Here is a 19287-nt window from a genome sequence, read left to right as displayed (position 1 = left end):
TTTGTGTATTTCTGTTTGTTTGTGTTTTTCTGTGTCTGTGTATTTCTGTGTTTGTTTGTGTATTTCTGTGTTTGTGTGTGTCTGTGTATATTGTGTATATTTGTTGTGGGTCCCGACCTGTGTCACTTCTTCACGTGTCAGTGATTCAGTTTCTTTTCTCATCGATGAATCATCTTCTGTCTTTTAACATTTAAACTGATGCTGGAGTGTTTGTGTGTGTATGTGTGTGTGCGTGCGCGCGCGCGAACGTGCAAACACACACACATATCCTGTCTTTGCGGAAGTCGGAGCATTCGAGGCGGCGCTAAATGAAATTATCATCCGGACACAGTCGTTATCTGAGCGGATCTTCGGAGCGGATCTTCTGGATCTTCTGGCTCTTCTGAGCGGAGCTCCGTCAGCACTCCCCGGGTCTAACGTCAATCCTTCCCCGCCTCCAGGCTCAGTTTGTCGGGGTCTTCTGTCGTCCGCCTGCCGAGGAGATGGGGGACAAGGCGGGCACCAGGTAGGAGCTAACATGCTAGCAGCTAGTTAGCAGCGGAGCTCACGCACTTCGCTAGCGGCAGCCGAGTGGCTGCTGGGCCGGGCGGGGAGGCTTTTCTCCGGCTGTGCTGCACACATTTAGCCGCTTCCTGGGGAAGACCGGCCCGGAGGTGACTCAGCCAGCCCCCGGGTCGTGTTCGAGCCTCCGGGGCGATGACCTCTTCTTTGGGGAGGCCACGCTAGCTCGGCAGGGTGGGGTTAGCTAGCCGCGGACCGGAGCTCCTCCGGGCACTGGTCTGTCAGATGAAGCGTGTGACTGATGTTTGAATCCGTGTGTGATCGCGAACCTGCCGCTGCTCCCCCCTACACGTCGGGGTGGTGAACAGGAACCAGCTGTCACCGTGGACACACGGAGACCCACAACACGGCGAGGGGGGCGGCATCGATCCCTGCTCACCACCCTGCCGCTGCAAGTCAACTGACACACAGCTTCTCTACAGACGGTCTGTGTTCACACCTGTGATGACCGGGGGTCAGATGGAAGCTGCCCGGGGGAGGGTGAGGGTGGAGGCCGGTGCTGCTGGCCCGTGGTTCAGGCTCATCACACCGCAGGAGGAAGCAGGAGCTGCAGCCAGCAGGTGATCAAAGCCCTGGATCCGGATCAACCGGTTCCTTTGATCCTCAGGTGTTTACACTCATCATCTCAAATGGTGATGACGATACAAACAAGACGATGGTGGCCTCCCGCAAGTCCACCGAGCCAAGAAGAAGATCTCCCATGAAGGACGGAGAAAAGGACCGAGCAGTAGTTTAGAAACCATCGAGTCCCAGGTCCAGAGGGACGATGAGGAGCTCAGAGCTTCATGAAGATCTCTTTAAATATGTTCTTTCATCACGAGCCAGTAACTGAGATCAGTTACTAACAAACTGTTGATATAGTTCGGATGTGGAATCAAGCAGCTGCTGAATGAATCTCAGAGGATCAGTGACTCGACGTGTTTCTCACGAGGCGAAGTTTTATTGGAGCTGGGAGATAAGTCCGTATGAATAATTATTACAATGACATTTTCTTCAGTAGCAACATAACAAAGGTGATATGTGTATATCTCATTAACCCATTGTGTAAACACAGTGAGGAGGTTTAACTGAACTACATCCAGTTTCTAATTCTCTGAAAGAGCCGTCACTCAATCCTCTTTAAACAAAACACAAATAATAACATGGAATCTATCATCATTAATTATAGGAACATTTTAATCTTGATTTAACTTTTGGCTGAATCCTGATTTGTAGTTTTATCATGTGACAGGCGCTTGTTGTTAATCGAAGAGCTGCAGTGATTGGTTGATTGGCGGAGAAATGATTGACAGCTGTTTTTTATGATTCACTTTATACACACGACAAGAAATGATATCACATCCAGCTCAAACATGTCATGTAGAGTTCTCTTTGTTCTTAAGTAGGTTTGAAACAGTATTGATTATTTTTATATAAACTGTTACAGTCAAAGAAAATGTAGAATAAATGATAAATATGCTCCGAACATGAGGAAGGTCATCACGTTATGACACATTGATGAAGAAGATGGAAACAGACGATTCACAGCTGATCAACACAAACACAATCTGGCTTCAGGTTGTGTTTGTGATCCTGTGTCGACTTTCACTCTGTCCACTTCAGCTGGGACTTCCTGTCTCTGCCCACATGTTACTTCCTGATAGGAAACGGGGGGGGGGGGGGGGGGGGGTGTGACGCCATGTGAACACTGACATGAGGAAACTTCCTGGAACATTGAGACGTTATCACACAGGACAACTGTGTCTTCACACTCTGGTTCCTATCAACAGCAATAATCATGATGATCATCTCCTGCAACACAAACTGAAGTCACTGCAGATGAAACATGTTCAGTGACGTGAGATCATAATTAATGATAAAACACGGATTGAAATACAAATTTTAAAACAAGTGCTGAAGGCTTAAAAATGACGATAAAAGAAAATCTAAACATTTAATAACATAGATCTGGAGAATGTTAATATTGCAGAGTAAAAGATGAAATCAACATCTCAGATCCGATTCAGCTGCTCGTCACAACATCGACTTGATCTGAAGACGAGTTCTTCTTCTTCTCTGGACACTTTCTCCACATAGAAACACATTGAGCCAAAATCTCATCTATCAAACTCCTTTTCTACGTTGTGAATTAATCCAGAATCTTCTCAGACATCTGAAATAAAGCTACGACGTGTTCCTGACGTGTTCCTGACGTGTTCCTCACGTGTTCCTCGTTCACGTAGAAGACGAAGACGTCCACTTGGAAACACGAGGAGGTTCCAGATGTTCTGGTGATGAAGGCCGACTCCGGTGTTGATGAGCTGTAAACAACAACACTGATCTTTCCACAGCAGAGTTTATACGTCATGTCCCGCCTCCTGCTGCTCTACAGGCTCCGCCCCTCGCCTGGATGTTCCCACATGTTCCTGTTTGAACGAGTCGGACCCGACAACCTGCTGCTGTTGCTCCACAGACACTCACTACAGGAAATGGAATGAATGTTTGTGATTGATCAAACCGGGTGGATTGATGAGCAGGTCTTTGACTGATGATGTGCGTCAGGACTTTGTTTTTGAATCTACTGCCGTCACATGTTCACCTGCACAGCGTCCATCCTGACGCCCGTGGGAATGCACACACCTTCACGCTCTGCTTGCTGCTTCCACATCTCTCAACCTGATGGATGTGTCATGGTGGCGAGCGGCGCCGGCGGCTCACCCAGCTGCAGTGGAAGGTCTGCAGGGACGAAGGCTGAGAAGGAAGTCCCGTCCTCCTGTGACCACGGACTGCGTCATGTCAACATCGCTTCAAGTCTGGGCAAGAAACCAGTGTCCTCCATCTTGATTTGACTCTGTTTGCAGCTAATTAGCGACTTGTTTTGATCAACATTATTATTTTATTTATTCTGATGATTTAACAAAATGCTCCAGTGGTCGGAGTTTAAACGTTCAGCTTCTTTTCTCTTGTTTGGAATCTTCTGAAATCTGAATAGTTCTTCACTGTTGTTGTTGTTGTTGTTGTTGTTGTTGTTGTTGCTTCGTCCCGTTTCTCACTGTCTGTGTCAGTTGATGATGTTGGTGAGTCTCAGCTCTGACAGTGAAACCTGCAGTTGTGTTTGAGTCCTGCAGTCGATGAGACCTGATCAGACTCAGTTGCATGTTGTTGTGTGTGTTGGTCTAAATTTATCAGCAACAGGAAGCTGCAGGTTCGACGGATTTTCATTTTCTTTAACTGCTGCGGCCTCAAACTTCCTGTTTGTGTGCTGCCACCAGGAAGTGGCCGGGACTCTGGTGGATTGACTGGTTAGGTGAGAAAGCTGTCAATCAAACTGTGCTGCAGGGCGATCTGGTTCCAACTGGACTCGGTTTGTTTGGGTCTTAAAGTTTTAATATTTAATAATCAGAATTTTAGGCCTCAAAGATATAATCAAAGATATTTAAATATGTTAAAAATTCAGTTTAGGTTCACCTTGTTCCTTTGACACTAGTTCTGTAGCTGCCTGAACAGAACGTTGTCTGACTCAACCTGCTGATGTTCAGTCACACTGATGTTCCTTCATATCCTGGATCTCACGTTTCTGTCATGGTCTGCACTCGGGGATAAACATGTACATGTATGACGAGTGAGAACATGTATGACGTCTGTGGACGTCAGTGAGCTGAGACGTCTGCTTACCGGGGTGTCGGCTCTGACCGATGGAACTAAGTTGGAATTGAGGAAGCGTGTGTGTGTGTGTGTGTGTGTGTGTGTGTGTGTGTGTGTGTGTGTGTGTGTGTGTGTGTGTGTGTGTGTGTGTGTGTGTGTGTGTGTGTGTGTGTGTGTGTGTGTGTGTGTGTGTGTGTGTGTGTGTGTGTGTGTGTGTGTGTGTGTGTGTGTGTGTGTGTGTGTGTGTGTGTGTGTGTGTGTCTTCAGAATCTGAAAGGAAAAAAGTGTCAAATGTTGATGTAGAAGAAAAGTTTTAATATTTATGCACACGCCAAGAAAACGAGCATCAGGCCCCGCCCCCTGAGAGGATGAAGCCCTCCCTTTGCCGACCATGACCAGAAAGACCAAGGAATCATGGGAGACTTTAATCTGTTCACTGAGCTGCGGCTGTAAACGCTCAGAAAACATCACGCCATCAACATGCCAGCATCGAAGCCGTTTCCCATCAGCCACCTCTGTGAGGACCAGGTTCATGGCGTCAGTCCGTTAAACCTCAGCACTGACCCGAATAGCAACTTCCTTTTATTTATTTTTCTTCACTTCCTCCTCGACTTCCTGCCGTGTTGAAATAAACTGACTTAGTTTCCTCCGATTATTTTCACTGAATATTTTCTCTCACTTTTTACAGCGTCTCAGTTTCTACGTTCACACAAACACTGAAAAATCAAACTAACGTCACGGTCTTCTCTTCTTCTTCTATCCTCCTCTTCTCCTCCTCTTCATCCTCTTCCTGTTTCCAAACTTCTCAGAGTTTTTAAGAAGTCCAGTCCCAACTGTAAGGTGAGTCAGTCCTTTATTAACTTTGCAACAACCGACTGGACTGAGAGGAGATGTTCAGTCTGTGGAAACACAGACGTCTCTACAGACCAACTTTGACTGGATGATAAGAAGAAGAACCTGAGTCCGAACTTAAAGTCGTTACAAACATTTTTGAAAGTTTGTTTTTGTATGTTTTTTTGGAATGAAAGGAAGTGACTAAACGTGAGGTTTGTGTTCAGGTGACAGTTTACCTGGGAAAGAGAGACTTCGTGGATCATCTGGATCACGTGGATCCTGTAGGTGAGTCGACTCTCCCTGCTCAGTAGAAAATGATTTCCCAGTTGCTGAGCAGATAGAATCCGTCAGTTGAAAGGTCACATGTTTAAAACAGCTGAGTGGACGTGAGGTTGGTGCTGACACAGCGTTTTGTCTTCCTTCCTCCTGCTGACAGACGGAGTGATCCTCGTCGACCCCGAGTATCTGAAGGACAGGAAAGGTAGGACCACTTCCTGCTGAGCTCCAAGCGTAGAAGAAACACAAATACAGAGAAAAGTTCAAAGTAGAACTTTATCTCTACTTCAAAAACCTGAAGAGAAAAAGTGTTTGACCAAAAAAAAAATGAAAATGTAACAGACAGAACCTTAAAAAAGACAATGTATCAACTTTCCCACAGTCCTCAAACGTACCACAGCTGCTTCACACTGAGCTGCTCAGGTCTCTGGATCTTCTCTGGAGGATCTCACTCAGTTCCTCCTCCTCCTGTAGTAACAGGTCACTTCCTGTGTGTGTCTGCCCCCCCGGCTGCTCCACCTCTCACCTGAACCATGAGGAGGTTCTGCTGCTGAGGTGTTCAGCTGTGGAACAAACTCTGGAGACGATTCCACCTGGAGCTCCTGTGGGAAAAATCAATTCAGAAATAATATGTGACGTTTCATCATAATCTCTTAATTCCACGAGTTTAAACCTACCGTGTATGATCTCAGGATATGTGAGTCTCAAAAGCCCAAGTGGTTTGACTCGGTAAAGCAGCAGAGGATTGTGGGAGTTGTAGTTTTCTTTGGGACACTTGGTTCCTCTGTGTGTTTGCACTATTACATTACATTTCATTGAGCTGAGGCTTTTATCCAAAGAGACTCACAATCAGTGGTTCAACCCCGAAGGAACAGACCAGACAAGAAGCAAGAAAGTTCCCTTCTTCAAATAAAGCAAAACTACAAAGTGCTATAATTAAGTGCTACTAAATTGTTAGTTTCAAAAATTGTTAGTATTTTTTATTTTTTTTATTCAAGGTATAGTCGGAAGAGGTGTGTTTTTAGTTCGGAGCTGGTTCCACCAATCAGGAGCCAGAACACAGTCGTGATGTTGATGAGTGTTTAGCAGTGAAGGAGCAACGAGCCGATTGGCCGAAGCAGAGCGGAGTGCACGTGCTGGGGTGTCCCACTTAGTGGGAGGAGCTTCAACAAGCTAGCTGTGTCATACATAGTTTGGTCAGAACCTGTAGACAGAATGAAAGTCCGTGTTAGCTTGAACAGAACATTGTGTTGAATGTAAGTAAACATGTGTAATGCAGGTCCGATGGTTTTTAAACATTTTATAGAAGGAATGCTCAGGTGATGAGTCATGTGACCAACAGATGTCTTTGCTCTTCCTCTTCACAGTCTTCGTCACGTTGACGTGTGCGTTTCGTTACGGACGCGAGGACCTGGACGTGCTGGGTCTGTCGTTCAGGAAGGATCTCTACATCTCCACCTTCCAGGTCACATGGTCGCAGTACTTGTACTTAACCTGTGTATTTTAACATTGAACATGTGACCCTCCTGTGGTTTATCTCCTTTAATAAACCCTGCTCTACGTCTGACAGGCGTTTCCTCCGGTGCCTGAGGAGCGGAAACCAAACAGTCGCCTTCAGGAGCGGCTGCTGAAGAAACTGGGCCAACATGCACACCCCTTCTACTTCACTGTGAGTCACATGACCTGTGCTGGTTCCTGTTGAGATGAAACCCGTTTCATTTTATGAAGCGTCACTTCCTCCACGTCTGGTGGAGTCTCACTCGTGTGCTGCTTTGAAAACTTTATTATCAACTGAACATGACTCTTCAGGGTCAGAGGTCACACAACTTGCTCACATGGTTATTTGTGTTACAGATTTTTAACTGTAAAGATTTTGTTCATATGTCTTTATATTATGGATAATTCAGAAACTGAACCTTTTTATGTCGTTGATTCAGGTTCCTCAGAACCTCCCGTGTTCTGTCACTTTACAGCCCGGCCCAGAGGACACTGGGAAGGTAACACACACACACACTCGCACACTCGCTCTCTCAGACACACACACACACTCTCTCACACACACAAAAACACTCGCTCTTAAGGCCTCAGTATGCTTCTCCGAGTCCGTTTCAGACTGACTGACGGACGGACCCTTTTTGATTTATAGTTCTACGAGCCTTTTTGTTGTGAAAACAATTCACCGCCAGAACAGTAGATGGCGCAACTGAAGTCGAGCTTAGAGAAGCCTACCTCATGAGGTATATAGAAGAAGTCCACGCTGGTTTATTTACGTCCTCCCGGCTCCTCACACACAGTGAACGATGGTAACAGAAAAATGATGTTGATGACGCAACAGTTTTTGCTGAATAAAGTGACACCCAGCGGGTCAAAAGGCTTTTGTTATCGTGTCTTAACGCAGCGGTTCCCCGGTCTTGTTTCCAAACTGCGTTGCTAATTCAACAGCTGCAACAGCTTGAAGCTACACGGAGGCAGCTAGCCCCCCCCCCCCCCAGCTTCCACACACAGTCAGCACGGACACCCGATACTAACTACTACCAAGTGTTTGCTTCTAACCTGACGGTGTTTGAGAAACAGTGTCATGAGCCGTGGGATTAAAGTCAGCGGGTTGTTGCGCTGTTCCCACCGCAGTTAGCATGGTGGCTAGCCCGCTAGCCCCGTTATCAAAGTTCGTTATAACCTCATGTGACCGTACACACATGCTGTAAGTGCTCTAACCAGCCACCGTCAGCCGGACAACGCCGCTGGCTTAACACACTCGTCACATTAATCATAGAGTCGTAGTTGTGATTTTGGTTTATTGTGATGTAGGGAATGGAACAGGAAGTTTCCATTCCGAAATGCTGGCGTTAGCGCACCAATCACAGCCAAGTGCTATCCGTGGGCTGTCCGTCATTTCGACGTATAGTTAGAAAAATGAGAGCTGCACGAAAAGCTCTCCGAGGAGCCGGGAGAGGCCCGGAGAGGGCGTTCCACGTTGGAGAGGGCGGTCCTATCTGTGCGTGTCCGTCAAAACGCAGAAGCATACATTGGCCTTTACACACTCACTCACTCACTCACTCACTCACTCACTCACTAACACAAAAACACTCGCTCTCTGACACACGAGCAGTTTTCTAACACAACCTGCAGGTCAGGTCCACAGACTCGTTCACATCAGATCCTCCTCATGGTTCAGGTGAGAGGTGGAGCAGCCGGGGGGGGGGCAGCAGACACACACACAGGAAGTGACCTGTTACCTCTGCTGCAGAGGTCATGTGATCATGAACATTTGTCCATTTCAATAGACATTTAAACACTTGGTAACTTTCTTTATTTCTGTAACCATAAAACCTGCACTGAAATATTGAGTTATTCAAAAACAATATATTATTCATGGAACAACAGAGAATTGTTGTTTCTAAACCTTAATTGAGCCTCAGTTGTGATTCAAATGAAGTTTCCTGCTTCTGCTCTTGAACCTCAGCAGAGAAGAGATTCAGAATAAAAGGAGGTGCAGCCTTCGTCCTGAGGGTCGAACCAGGAAGTGAGGAGTGACCAGTGGGAGTGGCCTAACCCTAACCTCAGCAGCTGAACTGTTCTTTCTGGTCTGTGTCCTCAGGCCTGTGGCGTGGACTTTGAGATCAGAGCTTTCTGCGCCAAGTCGATAGAAGAGAAGATTCACAAGAGGTGAGGAGCTTTGTGAGGATTCAGAGAGCTGGAGAGAGGAGCTTCAGTTTCTCACATCGGACCCAGAAACTGACCAGGAGCTCAGCTGACTCTGGATCAGACTTTATTTTAGTTTGTTTCATTTTTAAACAGAAATGAAACAAACCTGGAAACAACCTGTGTGTGTGTGTGTAGGAACTCCGTGCGTCTGGTCATCAGGAAGGTTCAGTATGCTCCAGAGAAACCAGGTCCTCAGCCGATGGTGGAGACGACTCGCAGCTTCCTGATGTCGGACAGGTCCCTGCACCTGGAGGCCTCTCTGGACAAGGAGGTACACACACACAAACACACAAGTAACCACACACACTCGGACACAAATAACTGAGGAACCTGTACTGTTGGAGACTGATGAGGTGAATGTGTTGATCTACTCTTCCTGTGTGTGTAGCTGTATTACCACGGCGAGCCCATCAGCGTCAACGTTCACGTCACCAACAACTCCACCAAGACCGTCAAGAGGGTGAAGATCTCAGGTGTGTCTCCTTCGCTCCTCCTCTTTCTCCTCCTGTTTTTATTTGATCCTCTCTTTCCCCTTTTTTAAACAGTGAAAATAAATGTGTCTCGTGTTGAAACATGGTCGTCAGAGGTCCCACAGACACAAGGTCAGAGGTCATGTGGTCGGTTGGTCCATCAGGACGTTCACAACACACTCCTTCACAGAAGCAACCTTACTCCTCCACACCAGGAGGGGGCAGTAAACATTGGAACAAGTCGCAAAGCTGAAGTTGCAGATTTTCACGGATTAGAAAAGAACGTCTTAGTTTCCTGGACTAAATGAGCGTGCATGATGTTGTGGGTATTGAGTTGTGAACCTGTTTCCTCACGTGATTCCCGTGTGTGCGTGTTGTGTGTCTCCGCAGTGCGTCAGTATGCAGACATCTGTCTGTTCAGCACGGCTCAGTACAAATGTCCTGTGGCTCAGCAGGAGGCAGAGTAAGTTCCTCTTGTGTTCACAATCCACATCCACAGGTTCCACCACACAAGTCCAACAGGATGTAGCTGAACACTCAGTGGGTGTGGTTTACCTGAACAGTTTGATTGACAGCAGTGTGTGGTCTCCACAGTGACCAGGTGTCGTCCAGCTCCACCTTCTGTAAAGTTTACACTCTGACTCCCACGCTCGACAAGAACCGAGAGAAGAGAGGACTCGCTCTGGACGGGAAGCTGAAGCACGAAGACACCAACCTGGCCTCGTCCACCATGTAACTCACACACACACACACACAGAGGGACACACACATACTGACACACTCACAGAGAGAGACACAGACAGATGAACAGAGAGACAGACACAGAGACACTCATACAGAGAGACACAAAGAGAGAGACACAGAGAGAGACACACACAGAGGAACAGAGACATACAGACACACTCACACACACAAAGAGGGACACACATACAGACACACTCACAGAGAGAGACACACACAGAGGAACAGAGACATACACACTCACACACTCATGCAAAGATGTTATTAACGGCAGCAGGTGAAATGATGATGCTCAGCCACCAGGGGGCGATGTGACCCGCTCTGTTTCTGTTGTAGTGTGAAGGACGTCACCAACAAAGAGGTTCTGGGGATCCTGGTGTCGTACAGAGTCAAAGTGAAGCTGGTGGTCTCACGTGGAGGGTAACACACACACACACACACACACACACACATATATACATACACACACGCACACACACATATATATACATGCACACACACATATATATACACACGTACACAAACCCACATACATAGACACACAAATATTTATACTTATATCTTAGTGCGGACCCGTAGCCCCTCCCCATCAGAACTAAAGATCTAAACCTGATTCTAACCCACAACAAGGTCTAGATCTGAATGTCCTCACAAACACATCTGTACAAGAGCACACACACACCTCCCACTCTGCTGACATCACTTCCTGTCCTCAGCTCGACTAGATAACGTTAAAACCACAGACTGTAAATAAAGATGGATGGCATGACAGCTCTATCGCCCCCTGGTTGCTGGCTGCAGTAAAGGTCATAACCCCTCCTCCTCCATGTTAGCAGAGGGGACATGGAGCAAATAAAGAAAATCAAAGTAGAAGTTAAATGTTTGTAAAGATGTTTCTGTCATTTCAGTTCGTTTGGTTTGAATCAGTTATATGATGATATGAAAACAAGCTGAGACGTGATGATTGACAGATAATGGGGGGGGGGGGGGGAGGGATCAGGTTTCAGTTCTAACAAGTTATAACGAAACAAGAGTGTAAAGATGTTATTAATGATAGCGGCAACAATTCATTTAATAATAATAATGTGGGCGGGGCCTCGACACCACAGCCTTAAGGCCTCTGTATGCTTCTCCGAGTCCGTTACGGACCGACACTTTTTCATTTATAGTTCTCCGCTGCTGGCAACTGATGGCAACTCAATCAAATAAAGTGACACCCAGCGGGTCAAAATGTTTATGTTATCATGTCTTAGCGCAGCGGTTCCCGGTCTTGTTTCCAAACTGCGTTGCTAATTCAACAGCTTGAAGCTACACGGAGGCAGCTAGCTCCCCCCCCCCCCCGCCCCCCCCCCCCAGCTTCCACACACAGTCAGCAGGGACACCCGATACTAGCTACTACCAAGTGTTTGCTTCTAACCTGACGGTGTTTGAGAAACAGTGTCATGAGAGCCGTGGGATTAAAGTCAGCGGGTTTGTGTGCTGTTCCCACCGCAGTTAGCATGGTGGCTAGCCCGCTAGCCCCGTTATCAAAGTTCGTTATAACCTCATGTGACCGTACACACATGCTGTAAGTGCTCTAACCAGCCACCGTCAGCCGGACAACGCCACTGGCTTAACACACTTGTCACATTAATCATAGAGTCGTAGTTGTGATTTGGGTTTATTGTGATGTAGGGAATGAAACAGGAAGTTTGAGGTCCGGAAATGATGTCATTCCGAAATGCTGTCGTTAGCGGACCAATCACAGCCAATGGCCTCCGTAGGCTCTCCGCCATGCAGACGTGTAGTTAGAAAAATCAGGGCTGCACGTAAAGCTCTCCGAGGAGCCGGGAGAGGAGGTCCCACGGCAAAGAAGGCGTGGCCATGTGTCCGTGTCCGTCAAAACGAAGAAGCATACATTGGCCTTCACTGTCACTGCTGCACGGACTGACTGTAATTGCAGTCATTACCACAAGATGGCAGCGTTGGTGTTGGAGTGTCGTCTTCTTCTTTGGTCAGTTAATTGGTGGGTAGCAACTAACATCAAGGTGCATTACTGCCCCCTACTGGTCGTTCTCTGCTCTGCACAGGATCAGGAGAGGAGGCGTCCTTGTTTACAGTCTTTGATCTGGTTCATACATGATATATAATTATCTTCAGCTTCTTGAATATGATTGGGTGAAAACAATACATTGATTCATTGAGAAAATAATTGGCAGCTGTTTTATGAGCACAGGAAGTAGAAAAATTATCCAGTTGTATTTTTATCCTGACAGGAAGCTCAGCCTCTAACTTCCTGCTCCCTCCTCTGACTTCCTGCTCCCTCCACTTTACTTCCTGCTCCCTCCTCTGACCTCCTGCTCCCACATCTGACTTCCTGTTCCCTCCTCTGAATTCCTGCTCCCACATCTGACTTCCTGCTCCCTCCTCTGGCTTCCTGTTCCCTCCTCTGAATTCCTGCTCCCACATCTGACTTCCTGCTCCCACATCTGACTTCCTGCTCCCTCCTCTGGCTTCCTGTTCCCTCCTCTGAATTCCTGCTCCCACATCTGACTTCCTGCTCCCTCCTCTCACTTCCTGTTCCCTCCTCTGAATTCCTGCTCCCACATCTGACTTCCTGCTCCCTCCTCTGGCTTCCTGCTCCCTCCACTGACTTCCTGCTCCCTCCACTGGCTTCCTGCTCCCACATCTGGCTTCCGGCTCCCTCCTCTGGCTTCCTGCTCCCACATCTGACTTCCTGCTCCCTCCTCTGACCTCTTGCTCCCTCCTCTCACTTCCTGTTCCCTCCTCTGAATTCCTGCTCCCACATCTGACTTCCTGCTCCCTCCTCTGGCTTCCTGCTCCCACATCTGACTTCCTGCTCCCTCCTCTGACCTCTTGCTCCCTCCTCTGACTTCCTGCTCCCTCCACTTGACTTCCTGCTCCCTCCACTTGACTTCCTGCTCCTTCCACTAGACTTCCTGCTCCTTCCACTTGACTTCCTGCTCCCTCCACTTGACTTCCTGCTCCCTCCACTTGACTTCCTGCTCCTTCCACTTGACTTCCTGCTCCCTCCACTTGACTTCCTGCTCCCTCCACTTGACTTCCGGCTCCCTCCACTTGACTTCCTGCTCCCTCCTCTGACTTCCTGCTCCCTCCACTTGACTTCCTGCTCCCTCCACTTGACTTCCTGCTCCTTCCACTAGACTTCCTGCTCCTTCCACTTGACTTCCTGCTCCCTCCACTTGACTTCCTGCTCCCTCCACTTGACTTCCTGCTCCCTCCACTTGACTTCCTGCTCCCTCCACTTGACTTCCTGCTCCCTCCACTTGACTTCCTGCTCCCTCCACTTGACTTCCTGCTCCCTCCACTAGACTTCCTGCTCCTTCCACTTGACTTCCTGCTCCCTCCACTTGACTTCCTGCTCCCTCCACTTGACTTCCTGCTCCCTCCACTTGACTTCCTGCTCCTTCCACTTGACTTCCTGCTCCCTCCACTGAATTCCTGCTCCCTCCTCTGACCTCCTGCTCCCACATCTGGCTTTCTGCTCCCACATCTGACTTCCTGCTCCCACATCTGACTTCCTGCTCCCACATCTGACTTCCTGCTCCCCCATCTGACTTCCTGCTCCCTCCTCTGACTTCCTGCTCCCTCCTCTGACTTCCTGCTCCCTCCTCTGGCTTCCTGCTCCCTCCTCTGGCTTCCTGCTCCCACATCTGACTTCCTGCTCCCTCCTCTGGCTTCCTGCTCCCTCCTCTGGCTTCCTGCTCCCACATCTGACTTCCTGCTCCCTCCTCTGGCTTCCTGCTCCCTCCTCTGACCTCTTGCTCCCTCCTCTGACTTCCTGCTCCCTCCTCTGACTTCCTGTCCCCTCCTCTGACCTCCTGCTCCCTCCTCTGGCTTCCTGCTCCCTCCTCTGACCTCTTGCTCCCTCCTCTGACTTCCTGCTCCCTCCTCTGACTTCCTGCTCCCACCTCTGACTTCCTGCTCCCTCCTCTGACTTCCTGCTCCCTCCTCTGACCTCCTGCTCCCTCCTCTGACCTCCTGCTCCCACCTCTGACTTCCTGCTCCCTCCTCTGACTTCCTGCTCCCACCTCTGACTTCCTGCTCCCTCCTCTGACTTCCTGCTCCCTCCTCTGACCTCCTGCTCCCACCTCTGACTTCCTGTCCCCTCCTCTGACCTCCTGCTCCCTCCTCTGGCTTCCTGCTGTAGTTGCTCTTCACTGTTGTTGCTTCCACTGTAGTTTGTTGTGATCGTGTTGCCTCCTGCTTTTCATTTCATCTCCCCTCTGTGTTTTTGGCTTTCTGTGTCGCCCCTCTGTCGCCCCCTTCAGGCTGCTGCGAGGCATGTTGGAGAGGTAAATGTGTTTCATTTGACGAGCACAGCACACATGAAGACACGGGTTCCTCTGTCCGTCACAGTTTGAAGTTTTAAACCTGGATTAAATGACAGATGATGTGATTTAACGTGGGAGGAGTCTGCTTTAAACCAGATTAAAATGGATCTAAATCTTAACATTGTTCAAGTGGATCTAAATCTTTTTTTAAACAAAATGAATTTCTTGGAACTGCTTTAAAATGAGTTTCAATATTGGAGAAATGTATAGAAACTTAAAATTGTGAGTAAAATCTGGTTTAACAACAGATCTGAAGTTTAAAACAGATAAAACAGTTTGAACTGGTTTTAAACGAGAGAAGCTTCCAGACACAGACTTGTATCTGCAACGTCCTGCTCATTGGATTTCATTGTGTGTGTCTGTGTGTGTGGTTGTGTTGTAGAGACGTGTCTGTGGAGCTCCCCTTCATCCTGATGCATCCTAAACCTGTGGAAGCTCCAGTGTCTCGTCCTCAATCAGGTGAGTACACACACACACACACACACACACACACACACACACATTGAAGGAGCAGTGTGGGATTATGGGAGTTGTAGTATTCATTTCAGGTTTCTCCGTTTTCCTTGAAAAATTATAAATTGATTATTAAAATAGCTGCATATAAATGTTGTTGTGTTTATGATTTAATCATACACTGAATCACCATAGAGACGAGAGGCCGTGTCCATGGGAACAGGGGTGTGACGTGTTGTGTGTTTGTTGCAGCTGTTCCGGAGATGGACCCCCCCATCGACACCAACTTGATAGAGTTTGACACAAAGTGAGTAAAACCTGATGTTCACGTTCTGAATGTTTCTTAAAATAAAGAGTTCTGATCCTGGACGCAGGTCGAGCAGCTTCAGTTGATCCGGAGTCAAACAAATATTACAAAACAATAAAGGAAAATGATTTTCTTCCAGTTGATATCATTTGTAGCTTCTATCGGAGAAAAGGACATTTCACATCCGGGTGTTTGTGGTGAGTCGACCTCGGATGGTTTAATGTTGTGGATGATAAAGCTGATCAGAAATCTGTTGATCTCTGTTAGTCATTTCATGACATCACAGAAAACGGATTTGAACTTTACAGTCGTGTGTTGTCAGCAGAATCAAGTTGCGTTCACTTTTGATTGGTCGGTGTGTTTGATTGGTCGGTGTGTGTGATGATGTCATCCTTCGTCCCGCAGCAGCATCTCCCAGGACGATGACTTCGTCTTCGAGGACTTCGCTCGCCTGCGACTCAAAGGAGCCGTGGACGACAAAGACGAGGACTGCTAGGACTCCACCGACCCTTCACACGCTGGCTTCAACCAACCACACACACACACACACACACACACACACACACACACACTCTCTTCACGTTACATTCCCCATGACGGATGAGGGCGTGTTTAGACGGAGGCCTCGCAGCCTTGCTGGTGTTCTTCCTCTCTTGCTTCTGCCATTCATCACGCTGCCGCCATTTCCTGCCACCGCCTCCTCCATCCATCTTCTCCGTTTCCCTCTGTTGTTGCTGAAGGTTAAAAAACTCTAGATGTTAAGCAGCTGCAGGACAGATGTTGGCGGTCCGGAGGGGAAATCAGCTGATTCCTTGTTTGTAGTTCAGGACGTTCAGGTATGGGCGGAGTCCAGAGGGCGACCACGTGAGGCAAAAGATTAGAAACATGAAGAACTCTGTTCACAGAAGAAGCCGCGTTTGTCTTCTTTTACTTTGAAAACCTTCTTGAATGTCGAGCTTCTCCTGCGGCGATGATCAGCGTCGCGTTCAAACAGGACGAGCGGAGAATCTGTGCTGACGCAGTTTTTCTTCACATTTACACTGTAGACGCTTTTTGTGTTGTGGTCGCAAAAGGAGGAAACACTCAATCACACCAGTCTTACAGACGACTGAAGTTCGATTTCACCAGCACCCCCCCCCCGTCCATTTGTTCCTCACTTCCTGGTTGTGGGTTCTTTTCAGTCATTCCAGCGTCGAAGTCATTTTATTTCACATTTCACCGACAGAAGTCGTCTACGTTTTTCTGACAGTTTGTAAAAACAAAGCAACAAGAAAATAAACTGTCGTTAAACAATCAAATTATTGTTTCTAGATAAAATCAGTTATTGTAAATAATACATAAAATCCTCTTCCTCCAGAAATTAAGATAAAATATCTCAGATACGAATGCTGCCATCTTGTGGTGATTATGTTATCTACAGTCCAGTTGAGCAGGAGCGATCGTGGGGTGGAGCCGTGGTATCCAGATCCCGCCCACACGTGCGCTTGACCAATCCTGAGTCAGGCTCATCTGTCAATCATCACGTCTCAGCTTGTTTTTATATCATCAAATATCTGATTCAAACCAAACTGATCATAAACTTGAACATCTGAGAGATAAGAACCGAAACATCTTTATAAACATTTATTGAACGTCTACTTTTATGTTTTTAGTTTGGTCCTTGTCCCATCTGCTAACATGGAGGAGTTTATGACCAATACTGCAGCCAGACACCAGGGGGCGATAAAGATGAATTGTCTTCAGTTCATCTTTATTAAGACAAACGTACAAGCTGTGACATTTTTACGTTGGAGGAAAATTTGATTTTATTTACAGATGATACATTTATGATGGTTTTATGTCTTTTCTCTTGAGCTGCTTCACACTGAGCTCCTCAGGTCTCTGGATCTTCTCTGGAGGATCTCACTCAGTTCCTCCTCCTCCTCCTGAGCTCCTGTATAAAGTCTGAATCCAGGAGCAGAGTGAACAGCAGAGGATCCTCCACTGGTTCACTGAGTGAGTGGGGGGGCGGGGGGGGGTGCAGTGAGGAGCTTCTAACATGGGACCCAAACATGAAGAAACTAAAACAAAGATCTCTGGTGAAGAAGTGAAGACTCACACGAAGATGTGAAGAGAGTTTGTGGTGATCAGAGCTGACGACGTGTCAGGTGATGTAAACATGATCACGTGACCTCTGCAGCAGAGGTAACGGGTCACTTCCTGTGTGTGTCTGCTGCACCCGGCTGCTCCACCTCTCACCTGAACCATGAGGAGGATCTGCTGCTGAGTTGTTCAGCTGTGAAACACAAACTCTGGATTCCATCTGGAGCTCGGGTCTGAAAACAGCTTAAGAAAAATGTAGAAAATCCCCAGACGTCACTTCAAGTGTGAAGAAATGATTAAATCCAGTTTTCTGAGGCTCAAACTTCATCGTCTGCTCGTTTAAGGGAAACACTGAAGTTAATTTTTGGTTTATTTTCATTGTCTCACTTTAAAATCCTTAACTTGTGTTGTAGAATTATAAACACTCAAACTGCTTTGTGCCTTTTACACTGTTGCCAACAACATGTCTGATCAGCAGGTTCACTATCTACTTGAAGTAGAACCAACGTCCTGAGGACTTATTCACTGTCTAATTTAAAACCTTGATTCAAAATGATTTCATAAATTCAGAATAATAAACTGAATTTAAAAGAAATACTCAAGCAAATTAGACAAATAACTATAAAAGTTTAGCCTTGTCTGATTTTACATTTTAAAAACTGTTCTACTAAGAATTTTTTATTTTCTTGGCCAAATTATAAAATTGTGGATTTAGTTATTTTTTCTAGTTTTCTGCCATTTTTTTCTCAAAATATTTTTTGAAATATCAAAACCTTATTTGTAAAACAACAAAGTGTTTTCTCTCTCACAACAACACCCTGGAAATATTTAATCATAAAATCACTTCTTTTGTTCCTTATCAATGTCCCCAAATCATCGTATCAATCAAAATTTTATCTTTTCATTTAATGTTAATGCCATGTGAGAAAATAATGTTTAAACATAGTGCCATGAAAAACTCTTCAGCCAAAAACTAAAAGAGATTCCTTTTCAAAATAAACCAAACGGCTGCGGTGTTTCCCTTCGACCACGTCCAGGTTCCATCTCCTTTCTTCAGCTCTGGGTTCAATTGATTTCTAATATAGGATCATGAGATCGTTTCTCTTCTGGGCTCTGATCAGTTGTTTTCCGATGTTCGTACGTTGCCTTTAAGTTATTTGTTTTTATTCAGTTCAACATTTCAGACTTTTTCATCTGAAAAACACTGAACTTTTGTTTCATTCTATTTTCACTTATTCCGGGAAAGTAGATGTTTTAATTCCTAATTCTTTGTCGCGTCTTCTACTTGATTCATCGAGTCGTGGAACCCCCCCCCCCCCCCGTCACTGAAGCGGCGAATCAGAAGGGACGAAGAAGAAGCGGAGGAGCATGTTTTTAACGTTTCATTTGATTAGTTTGATTTGGAAGCAGTGCTGTGAATTGTACGAGCTGTGATTCTGTCTTTATTTCGTTGTGCGTTTGTGGGGTAACTTTGCTAAGTGTGAAAATATTTTTGCCAAGTGCCACGCCCCCGGCCTGTGCGATGCTTAACCATAATGTCTCTAAAACAGGAAGTGATTTCTGCTGGTGGACGAACACCAGAACGACAGAATTACGATTATTATGCTTCTGATTATTATTATGGTGACTTACTATTATTATCTACTGTATCATCATTTACAACCATGATTATTCTCATAATCATTTAAGAGTCTATTGTTTTGCCATGTATTTTTTATGTTGAGATTTTTATTTTAGTTTTCTTTTTATTATTAAAGGTAAAATGAACTAACATCCTGTTTCCCTGGTGATTGTGTTGTTTGTGAACTTAATTTCATTTTCTTCAAAGTCAAACTTTGCCACAAAATGGACACAACACTGTGATGTCACTGATGACATC

General features: G+C 46.5%; 1 protein-coding gene across 2 annotated transcripts; it reads left to right on the top strand.

Moving 5' to 3' along the window:
- The first annotated feature begins 273 nt into the window (after window positions 1-273).
- On the top strand, window positions 274-19181 carry LOC128456575 (arrestin red cell). Of its 2 annotated transcripts, none has more exons than XM_053440780.1 (16): window positions 274-505; window positions 4995-5025; window positions 5244-5304; window positions 5456-5500; window positions 6663-6760; window positions 6866-6964; window positions 7233-7292; window positions 8894-8961; window positions 9136-9271; window positions 9389-9473; window positions 9861-9933; window positions 10065-10202; window positions 10548-10631; window positions 14949-15025; window positions 15272-15326; window positions 15735-19181. In XM_053440780.1, exons 1-16 carry the CDS (start codon window positions 483-485, stop codon window positions 15820-15822), a joined length of 1221 nt encoding a protein of 406 aa, XP_053296755.1. In that variant the 5' UTR covers window positions 274-482; the 3' UTR covers window positions 15823-19181. The 2 variants fall into 2 exon arrangements, with proteins under 2 accessions (XP_053296755.1, XP_053296754.1); XM_053440779.1 differs by having other exon boundaries at window positions 15732-19181.
- Window positions 19182-19287: the final 106 nt, after the last annotated feature.

This window comes from Pleuronectes platessa, chromosome 15 (assembly GCF_947347685.1).
Source record: "Pleuronectes platessa chromosome 15, fPlePla1.1, whole genome shotgun sequence".
Classification (NCBI taxonomy): Eukaryota; Metazoa; Chordata; class Actinopteri; order Pleuronectiformes; family Pleuronectidae; genus Pleuronectes; species Pleuronectes platessa.
This window is presented reverse-complemented; position numbering and strand designations above follow the sequence as displayed.